The sequence below is a fragment of the Mesoplodon densirostris genome, chromosome 3, assembly GCF_025265405.1.
Source record: "Mesoplodon densirostris isolate mMesDen1 chromosome 3, mMesDen1 primary haplotype, whole genome shotgun sequence".
In the NCBI taxonomy this organism is placed as follows: Eukaryota; Metazoa; Chordata; class Mammalia; order Artiodactyla; family Ziphiidae; genus Mesoplodon; species Mesoplodon densirostris.
In genome coordinates this window covers 148,295,041-148,315,775 of record NC_082663.1, presented here as the reverse complement: position 1 = coordinate 148,315,775, position 20,735 = coordinate 148,295,041, and the positions used below count along the sequence as shown (strand labels likewise).

Genomic DNA, 20,735 nt, shown 5'->3' with positions numbered 1-20,735 from the left:
AGTGTGATGGAGACTGTAAGTCAAGGATGCTTAAAAGTGCGAAAGAAGGGATCAAAAACAGAAGGGGCCAGACACTCAAAACAGACCTGCTGATCTGAAAAAGAAACAAAGATAACTTGGAGAATTGGAAAACAGACAGTGAAACTAAGTACTGAGTGGGTTTAGGTGGTGGATAAGCCACAGCTGAAGAGAGAACTGGTCAAATGGAAGACCTGAAAGAAATCACCCAGCAGAACCTCAGTGGGGGAGGTTGAGGGATAAGGAGAGGATTAGGTTCTAGAGGTTTCAGAAGCAGGGGACTGGAGACTGAGAGAAGTAAACTGTGGAGAAAACACTGGGGTCTTCAGACTCAGAGGGTGGGGTGACAGATGGGCAGTGGGACAGGAGGTGGTGAGCATGGGAACCAAGAGCCCGAGGATTCTAGAAAACAGAGCAAGTTTATTGGGGGGAGCCTCACTCCTTGAGGGAGAAGTGCATCTTGTCATTGATCATCTTGCGCTCGGGGTTCAGGCGCTTGAGGATCTGGGCCAGCACGTTCACGGTCTGCTCACTGCTCAGCCCCGTCTTCTTGGTCTGGAACTTTTTCAGCAGGTCCTTGGTGGTCATGGGCTTCCGTGTCAGGTAGCGGCGCACAGCATCCTCGGTCACCTGCACGTCACTGGAGGTGGGCAGGTGGGTGTCAGCAGGCGGCCCTCCGTCCCCAAGGCCCCCTCCGAGGCTCCCCCTCGGAGGCCCCCCTCTAAGCCCCCTCCCTGCTCTTGCCATCCTCGCCAGCTTACCCGCTGCTGGGGGTGGACTTCCCGGACTGGGGCTGAGGGGTGGACTTCCCCGACAGGCTCTGGGGCCCGGTGTCCAGCCGCAGCCGCTTGGCCGCCGGCGTCTCGCTGGTCCGCTTCCCTGTGGGAGCAGAGGCGGGGCTGAGCCTTGGGGCGGGGAGGTTGGACCCCTGGGGGGACCCCGGGCCAGCGGTGCCAGGATTACATGTGCAAGGGGCTCAGGGGCAGGCAGACAGGATGCTGAAAGGGAGGGCAAGGACGGGGTCAAGAGGTTGAGGCGGGCAGGGTGGGATGGGGCGACTCACCCTGCTCCAGCTTGTTGGCGGCCGCCCGCAGGGTGGAGGAGGTGCTGCCCATCTCCGTGCTGGGTGTGCCGGGCCGGCTGTTGCCCCGGGAGCTGCCGCCCGACTGCTTCCGCTCCCTCTTGGGGGGCGTCTTCTTCTTCTGCGGACACCGGGGTTGAGGATGTGAGTCTGGAGAGGGACACACCCCGTCCCCCCGCCCCGGGCTGGGCCTTACCGCCATGAAGAGCGCCGAGGAGGCCTCGCTGTCGATGTCGCTCTCCTCCGAGCTGTCCGACTCCTCACTGCTGTCTGCGCAGGGCCAGAGGAGGGGCGTCAGGAGCGGAAGCCCCGCCCCCCCACCCCATCCCAGATCAGGGGCCTGGGGCGCGGCCGGGGGAGGCGCACCCACCCTTCCTCCGCTTCTTCTCCTGCGGCGTGGGCGCCTTCTTCTCCTCCTCCTCCTCCTTGTCCTCCTCGGGCGGCTTCTCCTCCTCGCTCTCCTCGCTGCTCTCACTCTGCTCGTCCACGCCCTTGGGGCCCTCCTCCTGCTGGGTGACCTTGGGCTTGCCCTCCAGCTCGTCCTGGGAGCTGCTGTAAGACAAGCAGAGAGCCGGCAGAGGGTGAGGGAGCACGTCTGCAGGCCGGCCCAGGGTCTCACACCTGCTTCCTGCCTGCCTCACCTGGAGCCATCGGACATGTAGTCCACCTCCTGGCCCTCGAAGTCCCCGTCGTCACTGTCCTCAAAGGCCTCGTCGTCTGACCCCTTCTTCTTCTTCTTCTTCTTCCTGCCCCCCTTGCTGGGCGGCATGTTCCTCTTGGCTTTGACGGCTCGGCCGCCTGGGGAAGGGGGGAGACAAGGGGAGAGGCTCGGATGGGCAGCCTTCACGCTTTGCGTATTCGATGACACCTGATGTCTCTCGGGCCTTTGCCCCCTGGGGAGACACCAGGACTGGCCCTAATTCCTCCAAGAGGCAAAGAGCTAGCCCAGGGGCACACCTCTCACCCACAGGCCAACCCGACCCCACACCCCCACCACCCCCTTCTCTTTCACACGCAGGGCCGCCATCCCTGCCCTGTATCACCTGCGCAGCCAGAGACCATGCCTTGGCCCAGAGCCCACTGGCATGACTCAAACTGGTCAGTCCTAAGCCGTTTCCTTGGAAGCCCCAGTTGAGGCTGTGGCCAAGGCCGTCCTGTGGCTCCCTGCTGCCTCCTACCAACCCTGGCGCTTCCCCAAGCGGCCGAGCTCCCAGGCCCAGGGGGCCATGAGTAACCAAGTTTCCCTTTCAGGGAATTAACCTCTCTGAGTCATCACACAGGCACCTTGATAAATTATGACCGGGCACTAATCAGGCAGCTGTGCCGATCACCCCAGCCATGGAAGCTCTGCCAGCCTCACCCTCCTCGCCACTGGCCTCGCTGTCATCAGAGGACACCTCCAGGTCATCGTCTAGGTCGTGGATGCGCAGCTCACTGGCCTTCTTGCGCCCACGCTTCTCCTTCTCCTCGTCCTCCTCGTCCTGGTCCTGGTCCTTGAGCCGCCGCTGCTGCATGATGCTGAAGTGGTTCAGGACTTTGTTTCTCCTGTGGGCGGGGGGTACAGCAGGGGCTGACAAGGGGCCTGGCTCCAGAACCCGCCTCCAGGAACTGGGCCTTGTCCCGGGTGCCACCCTACACTTCCACCGGGTATTCCCCAGAGGGGAACCACAGACACATGTAGGCGATAAGAGGGACAAGCTGACCCCGCACATGGGGATGCACATGTGTGGCAGCAACAGCCTGAGATCACACAGGGTGAGCTGGCCCTCCTTCAGTTCCCGCTCTACCCAGAGTCCCTCAGGAGAAGGCCTCATGTGACGCTGATGCCCCAGCACCCGGCTTGGGCTCAGGGCCTCTCTCGGGCAACAGAATCAGGCCATATGATACAGTCACATCCGTCGCTTTTGTTGTAGTTCATGGGTGCCTTCTTTTTAATGACAGGGGGTACTGGTGTTTCCATTTACAGTGGTGATGAAAGTTTTTAAAAATGTGATTGCATTTAAAGACAGTCTTAGGGGACTTCCCTGGTGGTGGTGCAGTGGTTAAGAATCTGCCTGCCAATGCTGGGGACATGGGTTCGAGCCCTGGTCCAGGAAGATCCCACATGCCACGGAGCAGCTAAGCCCGTGCTCCACAACTACTGAGCCTGTGTGCCATAACTACTGAAGCCGTGTGCCTAGAGCCCGTGCTCTGCAACAGAAGAAGCCACTGCAGTGAGAAGCCTGTGCACCACAATGAAGAGCAGCCCCCGCTTGCCACAACTAGAGAAAGCCTGTGTGCAGCAACGAAGACCCAACACAGCCAAAAATAAATAAATAAATAAATTTATTTAAAAATTTTAAAATAATAAAAATAAAGAGAGTCTTAGGATTGTATCTAACAACAGGAGCAGAATCCATGGGTAGTATATAAAAAGAATGAAGCTGTATTCAACATGGTACTGGAAGTCCTAGCCACAACCATCAGATAAGAAAAAATAAATACAAGGAATATGAATTGGAATGGAAGAAGTAAAACTGTCTGCAGATGACATGATACTATATACAGAAAATCCTAAACACAACACCACAAAAACAATTAGAACTGATAAATGATACTGCAGGATATAAAACTAATATATACAAATCTGTTGTGTTTCTACACACTAACAACAAACTATCAGAGAAATTAAGAAAACAATCCCATTTACAATCGCATCCAAAAGAATAAAATACCTAGGTATAAATCTAACCAAGGAGGTGAAAGACTTGTACTCAGAAAACTATAAGAAAGAAATTGAAGATGACACGAACAAATGGAAAGATACACCACACTCATGGGTTGGGATAATGAATATTGTTAAAGCGACCGTACTACCCAAGGCAATCTAGAGAGTCAATGCAATCCCTATCAAAATACCAATGGCATTTTTCACAGAACCAAAAAAATAATTCTGAAATTTCTATGAAAAGACAAAAGACCCCAAGTAGCCAGAACAACTTTGAGAAACAACAACAAAGCTGGAGGTATCATGCTCCCTGCTTTCAAACTATACTACAAACCTACAGTCATCAAAACAGTATGGTACTGGCACGAAAACACACAGACCAGTGGAACAGAAAAGACAGTCTAGAAATGAACACACATTATGTAGTCAATAAATCTATGACAAAGGAGGCAAGAATATACAATGAAGAGAAGACAGTCTCTTCAATAAACGGTGTTGAGAAAATGGGACTATTCTCTCACACCACACACAAAAATAAACTCAAAATGGATTAAAGACTTAAATGTAAGACCTGAAAGCATAAAAATTCTAGAAGAAAACATAAGCAGTATACTCTTTGACATTGGTCTTAGCAATATTTTTTTGGATATGTCTCCCCAGACAAGGGAAACAAGAGCAAAAATAAACAAATAGGGCAACACCAAACTAAAAAGCTTTTGCACAGTGAAGGAAACCATCAACAAGCCAAAAAGTTTGCCCACTGAATGGGAGAAGGTGTTTGCAAATGATATATCTGATAAGGGGTTAATATCCAAAATACAAAGAACTCATACAACTCAACATCATAAAAGCAAACAACCTGATTTAAAAATGGGCAGAAGACCTGAATAGACATTTTTCCAAAAAAGACATACAGATGCCAACAAACACGTGAAGAGATGCTCAACATCACAAATGATCAGGGAAACGCAAATCAAAACTGTAATGAGATATCACCTCACACCAGTCAGAATGGTTATTATCAAAAGACAACAAATAACAAGGGTTGGTGAGGGTGTGGAGCAAAGGGAACCCTCGTGCACTGTTGGTGGGAATGTAAATTGGTGCAGCCACTGTGGAAAACAATATGGAGATTAAATTAAAACTACCGTACAATCCAAAATTCCACTTCTGGGTATCTTTCCAAAGAAAAGAAAAACACTAACTCAAAAAGATATATGCACCCCTATGTTCATTACAGCACTATTTACAATAGCCAAGACGTGGAAGATAAATACTGTACTTATATGTGGAATCTTAAAAAAAAAGAACAAACATAACAAAACAGAAAGAGTCATAGATACAGGGAACAAACAGGTGGTCGCCAGAGGGAAGAGGAGTGAGAGGATGAGTGAAATAGGTGAGGGATATTAAGAGGTACAAACTTTCAGTTGTAAAACAAATGTCACGGGGATAAAATGTACAGGATAGGAACAGAGTCAACAATGACACAGTATCTTTATATGGTGATGATGCAACTCGACTCATCGTGGTGATCATTTTGAAATGTATAGAAATATCGAATCACTAGGTTGTACACTAGGAACTAACATAGTGATGTAGGTCAATGATACTTCAACAAACAAACTCACAGAAAAAGGAATCAGATTTGTGGTTACCAGAAGTGGCATGAGGGGGAACTGGATGAAGGTGGTTAAAAGGTACAAACTTCCAGTTATAAGATAAATAAGTACTAGCGATGTATAGTGTATGACATGATTATGATTAATTACCACTGCTGTATGTTATATATGAAAGTTATTGAGAGTAAACCCTAAGGGATCGCATCACAAGGAAAAAAATTTTTTTTCCTTCTCTTTTATTTTATACCTATATGAGATGATGGGTGTTCACTAAAAGTTATTGTGGTAAACATTTCATGGTGTATGTAAGTCAAAACATTATGCTGTACACCTGAAACTTAGTGCTGGATTTCAATTACACCTCCATTAAACTGGAAGGAAAAAAAACAAAAAACAGGAATGAAGCTCCATTACACAAGAATGTAAATGTACTTAACACCACTGAATGGTACACTTAAAAATGCTTAAGATGATAAATTTTACATATTTTTACTACAATTAAAATTTTAAAAAAATGAAGCACCGATACACACTACAATGTGGATGGAGCTTGAGGACACCATGCTCAGTGATATAAGCCAGACATAAAAGGACAAACACTGTCTGATTCCACTCCCTAGAGGACTCAAATCCAGAGACAGGAAGTAGATGGTGGGGGCCGGGGGCTGGGGGAGGGGATGGAGAGTCAGCGTTTCATGGGGACAGAGTTTCAGTTTGGGGAGATGAGCAAGTTCTGGAGGTGGATGGTGGGGATGGTCGCTGGATAGTGTGAATGTACTTAATGCCACCGAGCTGTGCATTTAAAAATGGTAAATGTTATTTTATGTGTATTCTACCAGCAGTTGATCCAGCTGTGAGACCTGCCTGGGGGAAGCCATGTAGGCCAGGGAGACCCCACCCTGCCCGCGGATTCCTGCTCCAGGGCTCAGCTCAGCCACTCCCCCATCGCTGGCTCTTGCACCACCCTATGCATCCCTGATGGTCCCAGGTCCATCTCCCCACTGGACTTTGAGCTCCCTGAGGGGCTGGTGAGATCTGGCTTGGTCACCACTGAGTCCCCAGCTCCCAACCCGGAACGAAGTTTGGGGGATGCACCTCATTTCCAATCGTGCCCCCTCACTCACCTCTCCCACTCCTCCTCGGCCTCCTCGGCCGTGAGCGTGCGGTGCTTGGCCAGCGGCGTGAAGTTGTACCAGTTGTGCACGGGGAAGGCCTCAAAAGCCCCATCAGGGCACTGGGTAAAGATGTAGTAGGATGCGTTCTCTGTCACACCTCCCTTCTTTATGCCCTTGAACCTGCATGGAGTGCAAGGTTATGGTTGGCCAGAGGAAGAGGACCCAGCCCCACCCTCATACACCCCCCTGCAACCCCAGGCCTGCCCCCTCTCCAGAGCCACCTGGGTCCTCCCAGCAGAATCTGAGGCTGGAAGGCCTTGGGCTGGCCCTTCGACCGTCTGAGCCTGGATTTCTACATCTGGAAAGCACGGCTCCCCACCTTGCAGAGCGGGCTTAGGGTTCCTTTGCATTATACATGTCATGGTCCTTTCTGGAAGGACCCTGTTAGATTGGCCATGAAGAGCACAGGGCCCTACAGTCAGACCCCTCCAGATTTGCCTCCAGAATCTTCCTGGGGGCTGAACCACTGCCAGCCCCCTCCTGGCCTCTGGCATCACCCACAAGTGGAGGCAGTCTTACAGCGTGCCCCTTCCCTGCCTACAGCCTTCAGGCTCCCCTGGGCCCCAGCCCACCCACAGTCCAGCTGCAGCCTGGCGCCCACCGCCCTATCCATCTGCCCACCCTGTCACTGTCATGCGCTGTGACAGTCCCTAGGGCTCGGCGCTTCGTGCCTTCGTGCTCGCTGTTCTGCCGGAGTGCCCTTCATCCCCCTAACCTCTGTCCTCCCCACCCCCCGAACCCCAGGTGGCCCCTCGCTGGGTGCCGCAGTACCAGAGCCCGGGCTTCGGGCATCCCGGCCTTCAGAGCTCCCGCCCGGGCATCCCCTCGGCTCATCTACCCAAGTAAAACCCTTCGCGGGAGGATGAGCTGTCACTCCTGGGCTGTTACCCCTGCTGTACAGCAGGCACATGAAAGTTCAGCCGAGGGCACCCGCGGAGTGGGGTGGAGAGCGGCACTTACTTCCGGCCTGATTTGCCATTGACGCGGAGCAGCCAAGGCTGGTCCTCGGGCCGGAACTCCTTGAGGACGATGCCGTACTTCTTCCTCCGCGCCTCCTCCCGGAGCCTGCGGTTGAACTCGCTGCCGGCGCCCGACTCGGGCATCTCCTCCTCTTGGTAAATCTTCTTGTTGCTCAGGTCGCGTTCCAGCCGGGCCTGGGAGGACAGGACGCAACACCTCTCATCCGGGGGCCTGATCCCACCACCAACACCCTTTCCTCCCCCGAAACTGAGCGGCGCGCACTCAAAGCCACCTGCCTGGCGAAAAGGCGCTCGGTGAATGTGGGTGAAGGGATCTGGGCAAGCCCTGCACTATGTCAATTTTTGCAGCTTTTTGAAAGTTTGAAATTATTTCCCAATGAAAAGTTAGAAAGGAAGGAAGGAAGGAAGAAAGAAAGAAAAAGATTGGCACTGACATATATACACTAATATGTATAAAACAGATAACTAATAAGAACCTGCTGTATAAAAAATAAGTAAATAAAATTCAAAAATTCAAAAAAAAAAAAAAAAAAAAAAAGAAAGAGAAAAGAAAAAGAAAGAAACCCCAGAATCCAACCATTTCTCATAACCTGTTTGCTCCAAACCCCATCATGGCTCACCTGGACCAGAGCCTTCACCTCCACCCTGTCCTCTCTTCACCTGCCCTCGACCCCACAGTGGCAAAATCACTTTACAATTCTCTGTTTCTAACCCTTTAATGGCTTTTGCTATGGATGGATGTTTCTGTCCCCCCAAAATGCCTTTGCTTTTTTTTGCTGCGCAGCTTGTGGGATCTTAGTTCCCCGACCAGGGATTGAACCCCGGCCCTCGGCAGTGAAAGCGTGGAGTCCTAACCACTGGACCACCAGGGAATTCCCCCAAAACGCATTTGTTGAAACCTAATCTCCAGTGTGATGGTATCTGGGGTGGGGCCTTTGGCAGATGCTTAGGTTATGAGGGTGGAGCCTTATGAGTGGGATGTGCGCCCTTATAAAGGATTCCAGAGAGCTCCGTCCCCCTTCTGCCAGGTGAGGACACAGTGAAAATGTACCAGCTATGAAACAGGAAGCACACCCTCACCAGACACCAAATCTTGTTGGCACCTTGATCTTGGACTTCCAACCTCCGGAACTGTGATAAATAAGTGTCTGTTGTTTATAAACCACCCGGTCTCTGGTATGCTGCTATAGCAGCCTCTACAAACTAAGACAGTTTCCAAAGACCTTTCTAAAGCCTCCGGCAATGGGGGCTCTGAGATCATCTGTAGGAGGCAGCCCCCTCCCTTGCCCAGATAAATCTCGGTCCAAAATGCCCAACAGTGGGCACAACGTCTTTCAGGAGAAAGCCTCCTGCAGGGCCAGACATATCTCACCCCCAGGGATGCCCAGCAGCTCAGCCTGGGCCTTAGTCATCACTTATCTCCACTTGGGGACAGCTGAGGATACTAAGCCTTAGTTACTATCACAACTAAGCAACTATAACAACCACCAAGGCCAGGATCAGGTTCTCTCACGCCCTCAGAAACGGGACTTACCTGATTCCAAGTAGCGAGGTTGACTTTATCGGCTGCATTGAAAGCCATGATATTATATTTTTTGGTGGTATTTCTGGAATGGACAAGAAGAGGCAGTGCTCAATCATTCATTCATTCAGTAAACCCTCCCTGGCTCAGCCCTTTGTGCCTGCGGTCATGCTGGGGACCCATAAAAGAACCCAGAGGTTCCCAGTCTGTCAGGGAAGTGGGATCCATACTCCCAAGCCCATTCAGAAAAAAGGGACAAAGATTTCTAGGAACCCAAGATGTGGGGATAATTGGGAGCTCAGCCCTGGGCGGGGGGGTGGGCAGGCAGGGAATGCCCCCTGAAGGAGGAAAATCCCGGAACTGAATTTTGCAGGGTCAACAAGAATCCACCCAGCAGAGTCACAGTTGGCATTCCTGCCAGAGGGAATGCTAGGCAGGGGGCTGCGTCTTACGGTATATTAATGTACTCATTCATTCATTCACTCCATTCAAAAAAGTGATGCCCCAGAGGCCTCTGCTCAACCCCAGCCCTGGAAGGAGAATCAGGTGGTGCCAGGCACGTCTGGAGGCTCGTGAAGATTTTAATCCCTTTTTGAGGGAAGAGGGGGAGGTGAGGGTCAGGGACTTACTTGGGAACTCGGACGACATACTCAGTGACATTCTGGCTGCTGGGGCCCTGAGGGGAGAGAAAGCAGGACGGTGAGTGAGGGGCTACAGAGCCCACCACCTGGACCCCCCGAACCGCCTCGCCGCACACTTACGAGGGCCGCCATGGGCGATGGGCGATGGTCGGGGTCCGGTCCGAACCTCGTCCTTTTCGCCTCCCCCGGGGTCCGCGTCCCTCGGTCCCGCGGAAGACACCCTCAAGGTGTCGGGCCTCTGGCTCCGATAGAGGACCCCAAGCCCGGGGTACAGCAGATCCTGGGAAAATCAATCCGGAGCCAGCGCTGGGTCAGCGGTCAGCCTCGGAGGCCTCTCGTGCCACACCTGCGCCGGCGCGGCCGCCTATACCGGAAGCGAAACTCTCCAGCAGGCCGTGTTGCGGAAGCCGACTCTGAGCTAAAGACAACCCCTTCTGCACCTGGCGCGCTGGCTGACCGCAATATATAGCGCCGATAACCCCATCACGCCGCGTGGGAACGCCCTCCCTATGTGACGTCACACTTACCCCCGCGGGCATCTTGGGAGGGGAGGGAGAAACTCACCCAGCTCTTGGGCTCTTGGGCGCCTTGCGCATGCGCTACTCCGCTCCGGAAGTGAGTCAGAGGTGGCCGCGTTACCACAGCAACCGAGGCCTTCTCCTTCGCACCCAAGTGCAGCGGCACTACCTGAGCCTCTTTCGGGTTCATTTCTTACCCCTAACCCCGGGGGTAACCCTATCGTCTCGCCAAATGATCGGGCCAGGGGCCCTTGGGACGTTGAACCGAGCCAGGAGGGGTCAGGGCCTAGGTGGGGATGGGGCGCGATCGGGTGATCGGGCTGCTGGCAGGATGAGTATGTGCAAGTCCAAGCTGCCCCAGATGGGCAGGCCCCTGAGGCCCCAGGAGAAGGGTAATATCGCGTGAGTGGCTGGCTTACTGGGGGGGAAGAGAAGGAGACTGTGTAGGGCAGGAAAGTACAGGTACCCCACCCCCCCAAGTCCACCCCCACACGCCCCTCCTCCCCCACCGTGGTAGTGACACAACTGCGCATGCTCAGGGTCAGTCATTCAACGATCCACTTTAGCGCTTGCTGTGCAGGGTTCTGGGCAGTCCACGGTGAATTTGGCAAACCAGCTCCCTGTCCTCTTGGAGATTACAGTGTGGTGGAGACAGTCTCCGAAAATGGTATCTACAACCCAGGAGGAACAAGGCTGCCACAGGGAAAGAGCAGGTGGCCCTGAGGGCTCAGGGGAGAGGGAAGGTTTAAACTAGGAGTTGGCTAAGAAAAAGGCGAGGGAAGCAAGACAACAAAACTGCACCATAAACTACAGCACTCCATAGATGTGTCTGATAGTTACGGACATTCATCTATTCCTCATCCACTACGATGTGTCAGAAACCATGCCAACTACTAGAAATACAGGGACGAGAAAGACAGATAGACCCTGTCCTCATGGAGTACAGAGTCTGGCTGGGGAGACAAACAAGAACAAGTAAACAGGCAGAGCCATTACTGATCGTGGCCATTGCTGGAGGGAATGGGATTTTAAGGCTGGGAATGATGGAGTGGGAGGCTCTTTGGGGAGAGCTTAGAGAAGACCTGATGCGTGAGCTGTGTCCTGAAGGGAACTAGGGTAGGGAATTCCAGGGGTGGGGAGCGGTGGTTGGGGGGGACGACAGCAGGGGGGTGATGAGTTCAAGGGACAGCCAATTCCACTGGGCTAGAATGCAGTAAAAGAAGACGGAAGACGGGTGAGACGGGAGGGATAGACAAGTCCCTGCCCCTCTCTGAGCCTCAGTTTCCTCAACTGTAAAATGGGATGATGGGGCCGTTGTGACGCTTCAAGGACATGCTGCGTGCAAAGGGCCTGGCCTGCTTGGGTTCCCATCCTCATCCACACAACCCGCAGCAGCACTAATGTGTGCCGTGCCTGGACATACCACTGGGCGTGGACCCACACCCCCAGATGCCACCCTAGGGCAGAAGTAGTTCTGGCAGCAGACCTGTGTCCGGTGTCACCAAGTACACACACTAAGCTGTGGACACAGTCACCGTGGTGCCCACTCGCTGGCCCCTACAGGCACCAACCCCTCTGCCTCCTTCTTGCCTGGGCACTGCAGACATCCTCAAGTCCCCCCTGATCATCTTCGTCCTGGGCGGCCCAGGCTGCGACAAAGAGACACGGTGCAAGAACATGGTGACCAAGTACAGCTTCTGCCATGTGGGGCTGGGCCAGCTGCTGTGGCAGGAGGCCCAACAAGGCACCTGGCGGGGCCAGAAGATCCATGACGTCATGCTGCAGGGGCCCCTGGTGCCCACAGTGAGAGGTCCCAGGCGCGGGGGCAGAGGGATGAAGGGCATACATCGGGAGGAGCTTCCCGGGAAGGCCCTGTGGGAGCCAAGGGGCCTCAAAGTCTTTGCTGCCCTGAGCCTCTGTGTCCTCAACTGTAAAATGGGAGAGCAGCTGGACCCCCAGCAGAAGGCTGGGGTGCGGGTCAGGTGATGTCATTCCTATAAAGCGCTTGGCAGGGCTCCTGGCCCTTAAGAAATGCTCAGTAAACTTAGCTAGTATTTATTCCCTTTGTGACCCCGGGCCTGTATGTCAGTGGCCCCTTCTACCCCCGATTCCTCACTGTAAGATGGAGGTCACCCCAGTTCCTCATGACAGTGATGAGCAAACGAGCCCAGCAAGCCTGGCGTGTGGCAGACACCCGCCCAGAGGACCGTGGCCGAGCCCCGTTCTCAGAAGTGCTTCCAGGGCTTCCCTGGTGGCACAGTGGTTAAGAATCCGCCTGCCCATGCAGGGGACACGGGTTCAAGCCCTGGTCCCGGAAGATCCCACATGCTGCAGAGCAGCTAAGCCCGTGCACCACAACTACTGAGCCTGTGCTCTAGGGCCCGCGAGCCACAACTACTGAAGCCCACAGGCCTAGAGCCCATGCTCTGCAACAAGAAAAGCCACCGCAATGAGAAGCCCGCACTCGGCAACGAAGAGTAGCCCCCGCTCACCGCAACTAAAGAAAGCCTGCGCGCAGCAATGAAGACCCAACGCAGCCAAAAATAAATAAAATTAAAAAAATAAAAAAAGTGCTTCCAGAGACCCCAGCAGTGGGTGTTCCCCGAAATACACCAGAACTTGCCAAGGTGACCTCGCAGTTGAGGGGCCCCTGGGCACCGAATGCAGCCTCCCCTTCCCTCCCCAGGGTGTCATCCTTGATATGATCAGTGACCACGTGCTGTCCTGCCCGGACAGCCGGGGCTTCCTCATTGACGGCTTCCCCCGGGAGCTGAGGCAAGCCAAGGAGTTTGAGCACATTGTGAGTGACCCCAACGCCTGCGAGGGTGCGAAGCCGGGTCCCCTCCCCACCTTGGAGATCTGAAGGGGCAAGACCCCGGGGGAGAGGAGTTGTTGACAGGGAAATGGAGTTTTGCGTTATCTAGGGGACAGTGAAGAGATTGTTGGAAGCATCTAGAACCCGTGTGAAGAGCTGGTGAGCTCTCCAAGGGTGGGGACAAAGTCATTTTGTTTGGTTTGGGTTTGGTTCTTTTGGCTGCACCGCGCAGCATGTGGGATCTTAGTTCCCCGACCAGGGATCGAACCCGTGCCCCCTGCAGTGGAAGCACGAAGTCCTAACCACTGGACCGCCAGGGAAGTCGTGGACAAAGTCATTTTAACATCTCCCCGCACAGTCCCTGGCACCCGGTAAACAAACTATTTGCCCACTGAGGGGCAGGTGGATTTAGCATCATTTCTGAGCCGTAAAGATGGAATGTAACTCTCCGCTCATCTATTTATTTAACCTCCTGTGCCCGAAATAGTTCTTGAGGACAAGCTAAGTCCTCTGGACTTCACCAGACACATGGGGTCCCTGCTGTTAGGATGCAGCAGATAGGGACCAGCAACACGTTCCGTGCAAAACAAAACACATTTCTGGTAGCGGTAAGTGCAGCGAAGAACAGAACACAGAATGGCATCTGGAGAGGTGCGAGTGGGCTACTTCAGTGTGGGGGGTCCAGGGGGGAGCCCTGTGCAGAGCTGACCGGTGGAGCCAGCCAGAAGCGCAACGCCAACATCATGAAAAGTCATCCATCCGGACACCTGAGTAGGAAGAGAGAAACTGCGGCAGGCTGGGGGACTCCGGGCTTTCCTGGGACTTGCTGGACGCCAGTAGAAACACATTCAGGCACGGGGAGGGAATCAGACAAAGGTCATGGCGTAGGGGGGTGCCGACAGGGGCTGGGAGGGGCCCTTGGTGGGGCCCCGCCCTCTGTGCGCACCTCCACTAAAGCAATTCTGTCCGGCTCCCTGGGATGAAGGTAAAGGGCAAATATAGGGCTCCCTCTCCTGGTCTGGGAGCCAGGAGGGCAAAGACCAGGCTAATGACTGGCTCAGCGCCAGGCCAGCACCTGGCCTAAAGTAGGCACCCGGTCACCCATGCCAGCTGGATGGGCTCCTCAAGTGGCTGCAAAGCATCACAGCAGAGGCTACAAACTCCCGGCCCTCGGGCCCCATGGGATCCACCGACATGTTCAGTTTGGACTCTTCAGCGTTTGATACTTTGTTTTAAATTAGTGGCCAACCTGCAAAAATCCAGAGATGCCACATCAAAACTCCCAGCTTCTGTTGAAAAACATCTGACTTGGCAACACAGGGGCCTGCACATCCCCATGGCAACAGCAGTGTGAACTCCTCCAGAGCTTTTTACCAGCCCAGAGCTGGTCTCGACCCTCTGCACAGATGAACTCTGATCTTCTGGAACGTTCCAGGCACCCGCACAGTCAGCAGCCTGCTTTTTTCACTGAGGGATCCGGGAGCTTGCCCGGGTCACGCCATTTAGGTGGCCAAGGCAGGATAGAGGCCACGATTTTCACCATGTGGACGGGATGTGCCCTCTGTGCCCCCTGCCATCCCCCCTACACCCACCCACTCCCTCTCCTTCACAGAGGCCCATTTAGGATCCTGCTTGCATGGTGGCTTCACACTAAGAGGAACAGGAGACATGCTTTTCTTTGGTAACTGTGTGGCTCTCAGAAGTGAGAAAATGAAGATAAATGAGGCTCTGGCTTAAAAGAGTGTTTTTTGGGTTTTTTTGGCCACGCTGTGCAGCTTATGGGATCTTAGTTCCCCAACCAGGGATCGAACCCGGGCCCGCAGCAGTGAAAGCACAGTCTTAACCACTGGACCTCCAGGGAAGTCCCACATGATCATGGTTTGGCCACACTTACTTTATTGGTGCCAAAATGTCTTGTCAAGATTGCCAATTATGTGTTCTGAAGCCCATCCCGAATCCCATTATGAGTGTTTCCTCACCCAACAGCATCTCAGATGATTAGTGTGAATCCCTTGAGACTATTCGATGCCCCATCCACATCTGCATTTCCCCCACAGCTGAAAAATGTCTGATTCCCAGCTGGTCACATTTATGAGTAAAACGAGGTCCTCACCAGGCGTCTCCTAATCCAAGGCGGACAGTCCTCCCTCCCTGCTTCCCTCCTGCCCTTGACTCGTTGAAGACTCTGGGTCATTTGTCTTATACAAAATCTCATCCTTGGGATTCTTCCATGTGCATCGTTTGTCTCCTTCCATTCCTCATTGGCCCTGTACACTGAAAGTTAACTACAGGCGTTCTTACCATAGATTCAGGTTCCATCTGTTTTGTGTTTTTTTTTTAATTTTTTATACAGCAGGTTCTTATGTTATCTATACATATTAGTGTATATACGTCAATCCCATGTGCTTTTCTTTTTAATCCATGAATATTCTAGTATGTATTTCCTAAAAGATAAACACTTTTGTAAAATTGTATCACGCTTCTGTTATTACACCTTAATATCCTTCGTGTCATCAAACAACCAATCATTAAGCAAGTTCCCGTGAACACCTCAAAATCTTTTTCTTTTCACATCTTGTTTTAATCGGGATTTAAGTAAGGTTGGCCCACTGCGATTGGTTGCTTTGTCCCTGTCCTTTTCATCTACAGGCAGACCTCAGTTTGATGCACTTTGCTTTATTACATTTTTCACAGATCGAAGGTCTGTGGCAACCCTGCGTTGGGCAAGTCTATCGGCACCATTTTCACAACAACTTTTGCTCAGTTCGTATCTGTGTGTCATGTTTTGGTAATTCTCACAATATTTCAAACTTTTTCATTATGATTATATTTGTTATGATGAGCTGTGATCAGTGATCTTTGATGTTACTATTGTAATTGCTTTGGGGTGCCGTGAACTGCACCCATGTAAGACGGCAAACTTAATCAATGAACGTTGTGTGTGTTCTGACTGCTCCACTGACCGGCCGTTCCCCCATCTCTCTCCCTCTCCTCTGGCCTCCCTATTCCCTGAGACACAACAGTATTGAAATCAGATCGGTTAGTAACCTTACAATGGCCTCCAAGTGTTCAAGTGAAGGGAAGAGTTGTATGTCCTTTACTTTAAATCAAAAGCTAGAAATGATGAAGCTTAGTGAGGAAGGCATGTCAAAGGCTGAGATAAGCTGAAAGCTGGGCCTCTCATGCCAAACAGTTAGCCAAATTGTGAATGCAAAGGACAAGTCCTTGAAGGAGATTAAGAATGCTACTCCAGTGAATACGTGAATGATACGAAGGTGAAACAGCCTCATTGCTAATATGAAGGAAGTTTTCGTGGTCTGGATAGAAGATCAAACCAGCCAGAATATTCCGTTTAGACAAAGCCTAATCCAGCGCAAGGCCCTAACTCTCTTCAGTTCTTTGTAAGGCTGAGAGAGGTGAGGAAGCTGCAGAAGAAAAGTGTGAGGCCAGCCGAGGTGGGTTCTTGAGGTTTAAGGAAAGAAGCCATTTCCATGACATCAAAGTACAAGGTGAAGCAGCAAGTGCTGGTGTAGAAGCTGCAGCAAGTTCTCCAGAAGATCTAGTTAAGATCATTCAGGAAGGTGGCTACACTGAACAGATTGTCAATGTAGATGAAACAGCCTTCTATTTTTTTTTTTTTTTTTTGGCCATGCTGCGCAGCATGCAGAATCTTAGTTCCCTGACCGGGGATGGAACCCGTGCCCACTGCAGTGGAAGCACGGAGTCCTAACCATTGTACTGCCAGGGAATTCCCATCAGCCTTCTATGACTGGAAGAAGATGCCATCTAGGACTTTCATAGCTAGACAGGAGAAGTCAATGCCTGGCTTCCAAGCTTCAAAGGTCAGGCTGGCTCTCTTGTTAGGGGCTAAGGCAGCTGGTGACTTTCAGTTGAAGCCAATGCTCATTTACCATTCCCTAAATCCTAGGGCCCTTCAGAATTATGCCCAATCTACTCTACCTGTGCTCTATAAATGGAAAACCAAAGCCTGGATGACAGCACATCTGTTGACAACACGGTTTACTGAGTATTTTAAGCCCACTGTTGAGACCTACTTCTCAGAAAAACAGGTTCCTTTCAAAGTATTACTGCTCATTGACAATACACCTGGTTACCCAAGAGCTCTGATGGCGATGGTCAAGGAGATTCCTGTTGTTTCCATGCCTGCTAACATAACATCCATTTTGCAGCCCATGGATCAAGGAATCATTTCCACTTTCAAGTCTCATTCTTTAAGAAATACATTTTGTAAGGCTATAGCTGCCATAGATAGTGATTCCTCTGAAGTCAACTGGAAAACTTCTGGAAAGGATTCACCATTCTAGATGCCATTAAGAACATTCATGAGGACTTCCCTGGTGGTCCAGTGGTTAAGACTCTGCGCGTCCACTGCAGTGGGCATGGGTTCAATCCCCGGTTGGGAAAGTTCCACATACCTCAAGACGCAGCCAAAAAAAAAAAGAAAATAAAATTCATGATTTGTGGGAAGAGGTCAAATATCAACACTAACAGGAATTTGGGAGAAGTTGATTCCAACCCTCATGGATGACTTTGAGGGGTTCAAAACTTCAGTGGAGGAAGTCACTGCAGATGCTGTGGAAACAGCAAGAGAACTAGAATTAGAAGTGGAGTCTGAAGATGAGACAACTGCTGAAATCTCAGGATAAAATTTTCACAGGTGAGGAGTTGCTTCTTATGGATGAGCAAAGAAAGTGGTTTCTGGAGATGGAAGCTACCCCTGGTGAAGACGCTGTGACGATTGTTGCAATGACAACAAAGGATTTAGGATATGACAGAAACTTAGTTGATAAAGCAGCAGCAGGGTTTGAGGGGATTGACTTCAGTTTTGAAAGAAGTTCTGCTGCAGGTATAATGCTATCAAATAGCACAGCACGCTACAGAGAAATTGTTCATAAAAGGAAGAGTCAGGGGCTTCCCTGGTGGCGCAGTGGTTGAGAGTCCGCCTGCCGATGCAGGGGACACGGGTTCGTGCCCTGGTCCGGGAGGATCCCACATGCAGCGGAGTGGCTGGGCCCGTGAGCCATGGCCGCTGAGCCTGCACGTCCGGAGCCTGTGCTCCACAACAGGAGAGGCCACAACAGTGAGAGGTCCGCGTACTGGAAAAAAAAAAAAAAAAGGAAGAGTCAATTGATGCAGCAAAGTTCACTGTTGTCTTATTTTAAGAAATCGCGGCAGCCACCCCAGCCTTCAGCAACCATCACCCTGATCAGTCAGCAGCCATAGAGGCCAAACCCTCCACCAGCAAAAAGATTACGACTCGCTGAAAGCGCAGATGATGATTAGCATTTTTTAGCAAGAATGTATTTTTAAATGAAGGTATGTACATTTTTAAAAGACATAATGCTATGGCACACCTAACAGACTACAGCATAGCGTAAACGTGCTTTATACTCCTTCCATCCCTTTTTATTTTTTTAAACTTATTTTCAAAAATATTTATTAATAGACTACAGTGTAATGTAAACGTGCTTTATGCTCCTTCCATCTCTGTCTCTTTTCATTTATTTTTAAAACCTATTTTCAAAAATAAATTTATTTGTTTGTTTGTTTGGCTCTGCCAGGTCTTAGCTGCAGCATGTGGGATTTTTTCTTTAGTTGTGGCATGTGTGCAGGATCTAGTTCCCTGACCAGGGATGGAAGCTGGGTCCCCTGCAATGGGAGCGTGGAATCTTAACCGCTGGACCACCAGGGAAGTCCCCTCTTTTTATTTATTGAAGAAACCTAGTCTTTGGCTCTCTTTTATTTTGCACAGCAAGGATTTTGCTGATTGCAGTGTTTTGTTTTTTTGTTTTCTTATCATGCTCCCCTCTCCTCTATGTGTCCTGTGAATTGGTAGCATGTCTAGAGTCTGGCTCGGGACTTAGATTCCATTTTTTCAAGTGCACTTCATAGGTGGTGATGTGAACTCCTATTGGATAGCACACGTTTAGTTGGCTCTTTGCCATAGTTGTTGGTTTCTTTCCATGTGTTTCAATGTGTTATTTAAGAGGACCCAGGTCTTTGAATGTTCACCAGGGCCCAGGCAGTGAACTTGGGAAAGTGGGGAAAAGAGAACTCGTATTGTGCTTGCAGTTCTTTTTCTGTCCAATTTGGTGTGAATTTGGTATAAGGCACTGTGGTTCAATACCTTTTTTCTACTGCATCATTCAGGAAGGAGGCTCCTTCATGCCCGGTTGCCCTGCTCTTAGTAAGTGATCTGTTATGGGCTGAACTGTGTCCCCCCCAAATCCATATGTTGAGGCCCTAACTCCCAGGACCTCAGAATGTGACTGAATTTGGAGATGGGTCTTTAAGAGATGATTACATTAAAAGGTCCTCAAGATCAGTCCTAACCCAATACGACTGGTGTCCTTATAAGAAGAGGAGATTAGGACACAGACAAAGGAGTGACTGTGTGAGGACACAGGGAGAAAACGGCCATCTACAAGCCAAGGAGAGGCCGCCGGAGGAATCCACCCTGCCAGCACCTCCATCTCAGATGTCCAGCCTCCAAGACTGTGAGGACATGGAATTTCTGTGGTTGGAGTCACCCGGTCTCTGGTACTTGGTGTGGCAGTCCTCACAAACTGATACAGGGTCAGCTAGGGGCTGCTGTAACATGCCCCGTCGGCCTCTTATCTTACAGTTTCATTCGTTGTTGGCATCAATTAATTCATATTCTGAATCAATTCGAAAGCTGTACGTTTCTCTTTTAGTCATTTCCCCCCCACATCAATTAGCTGGAATTCTTCCCTAAAGAAGAAATGTCCTTCCTCAACCAGGGCTGTTTGGTTATCCTGAAATATAGTTCCTACCAGACAGGTGGGATACGTGCTTATCTTCTCCCCTACGAGGGCTCATTTTCAGACTGAGGTTGGGTGTACTACTCACCTCCAATTGTGACCGTGAGGTTCATTACTTGGTTTTCCTTCGTTTTGTTCTCTCTCATCCTTACCAACTCAAGCATCTTTGTGTATTTAAAGTGCTTCAATTAGTCTTTTTTAAAAAATTTCATTGAAATATAGTTGATTTACAATGTTGTGTTAGTTTCAGGTGTACAGCAAAGTGATTCAGTTATACCCATACATATATTCATTTTTTTCAGATTTTTTTCTCATATAGGTTGTTACAGAATATTGAGTAGAGTTCCATGTGCTACACGGTAGGTGCTTGTTGGTTATCTATCTTATATATAGTAGTGTGTGTGTGTTCACCCCAAGCTCCTGATTTATCCCTCCCCGCCACGTTTCCCCTTTGGTACTGTAAGTTTGTTTTTGATGTCTTTAAGTCTGTTTCTGTTTTGTAAGTAAGTTCATTTGTGTCATTTTTTAAAAATTAGATTCCACGTATGAGTGGTATCATATTTGTCTTCCTCTGTCTGACTTATTTCACTTAGTATGATAATCTCTAGATCCATCCATGTTGCTGCAAATGGCATTATTTTGTTCTTTTTTATGGCTGAGTAATATTCTATTGTGTGTGTGTGTGTGTGTGTATATATATATATATATATATATATATATATACCACATTGTCTTCATCTATTCCTCTGTTGATGGACACTTAGGTTGCTTCCATGTCTTGGTTGCTATGTAATAGTCCTGCTATGAACACTGGGGTGCGTGTATCTTTTCAAATTACGGTTTTCTCCAGATA

At 50.5% G+C, this 20,735-nt stretch overlaps 1 protein-coding gene across 2 annotated transcripts; it reads right to left on the bottom strand.

Moving 5' to 3' along the window:
- Positions 1-418: 418 nt before the first annotated feature.
- Positions 419-10,239, bottom strand: GTF2F1 (general transcription factor IIF subunit 1). Of its 2 annotated transcripts, none has more exons than XM_060092341.1 (12): positions 9,867-10,239; positions 9,735-9,781; positions 9,118-9,190; positions 7,564-7,757; positions 6,553-6,723; positions 2,460-2,644; positions 1,741-1,897; positions 1,470-1,648; positions 1,296-1,369; positions 1,082-1,220; positions 780-897; positions 419-658 (listed from the first exon to the last, which is right to left on the bottom strand). In XM_060092341.1, the coding sequence occupies exons 1-12, from the start codon at positions 9,876-9,878 to the stop codon at positions 454-456; spliced, it is 1,554 nt and encodes a 517-aa protein (XP_059948324.1). In that variant the 5' UTR covers positions 9,879-10,239; the 3' UTR covers positions 419-453. The 2 variants fall into 2 exon arrangements, with proteins under 2 accessions (XP_059948324.1, XP_059948323.1); XM_060092340.1 differs by having other exon boundaries at positions 1,470-1,651; positions 9,867-10,237.
- Between the last annotated feature and the right edge of the window lie 10,496 nt (positions 10,240-20,735).

What these genes read in the sequence shown, in the direction of transcription:
- GTF2F1 (XM_060092340.1), bottom strand. An exon ending in ACCTCGCTACTTGGAATCAG is followed by an intron (nt 7,758 to 9,117) that starts GTAAGTCCCGTT and finishes CTGTCCTCCCAG; the next exon opens with GCCCGGCTGGAACGCGACCT. An exon ending in AATGGCAAATCAGGCCGGAA is followed by an intron (nt 6,724 to 7,563) that starts GTAAGTGCCGCT and finishes CACTCCATGCAG; the next exon opens with GTTCAAGGGCATAAAGAAGG.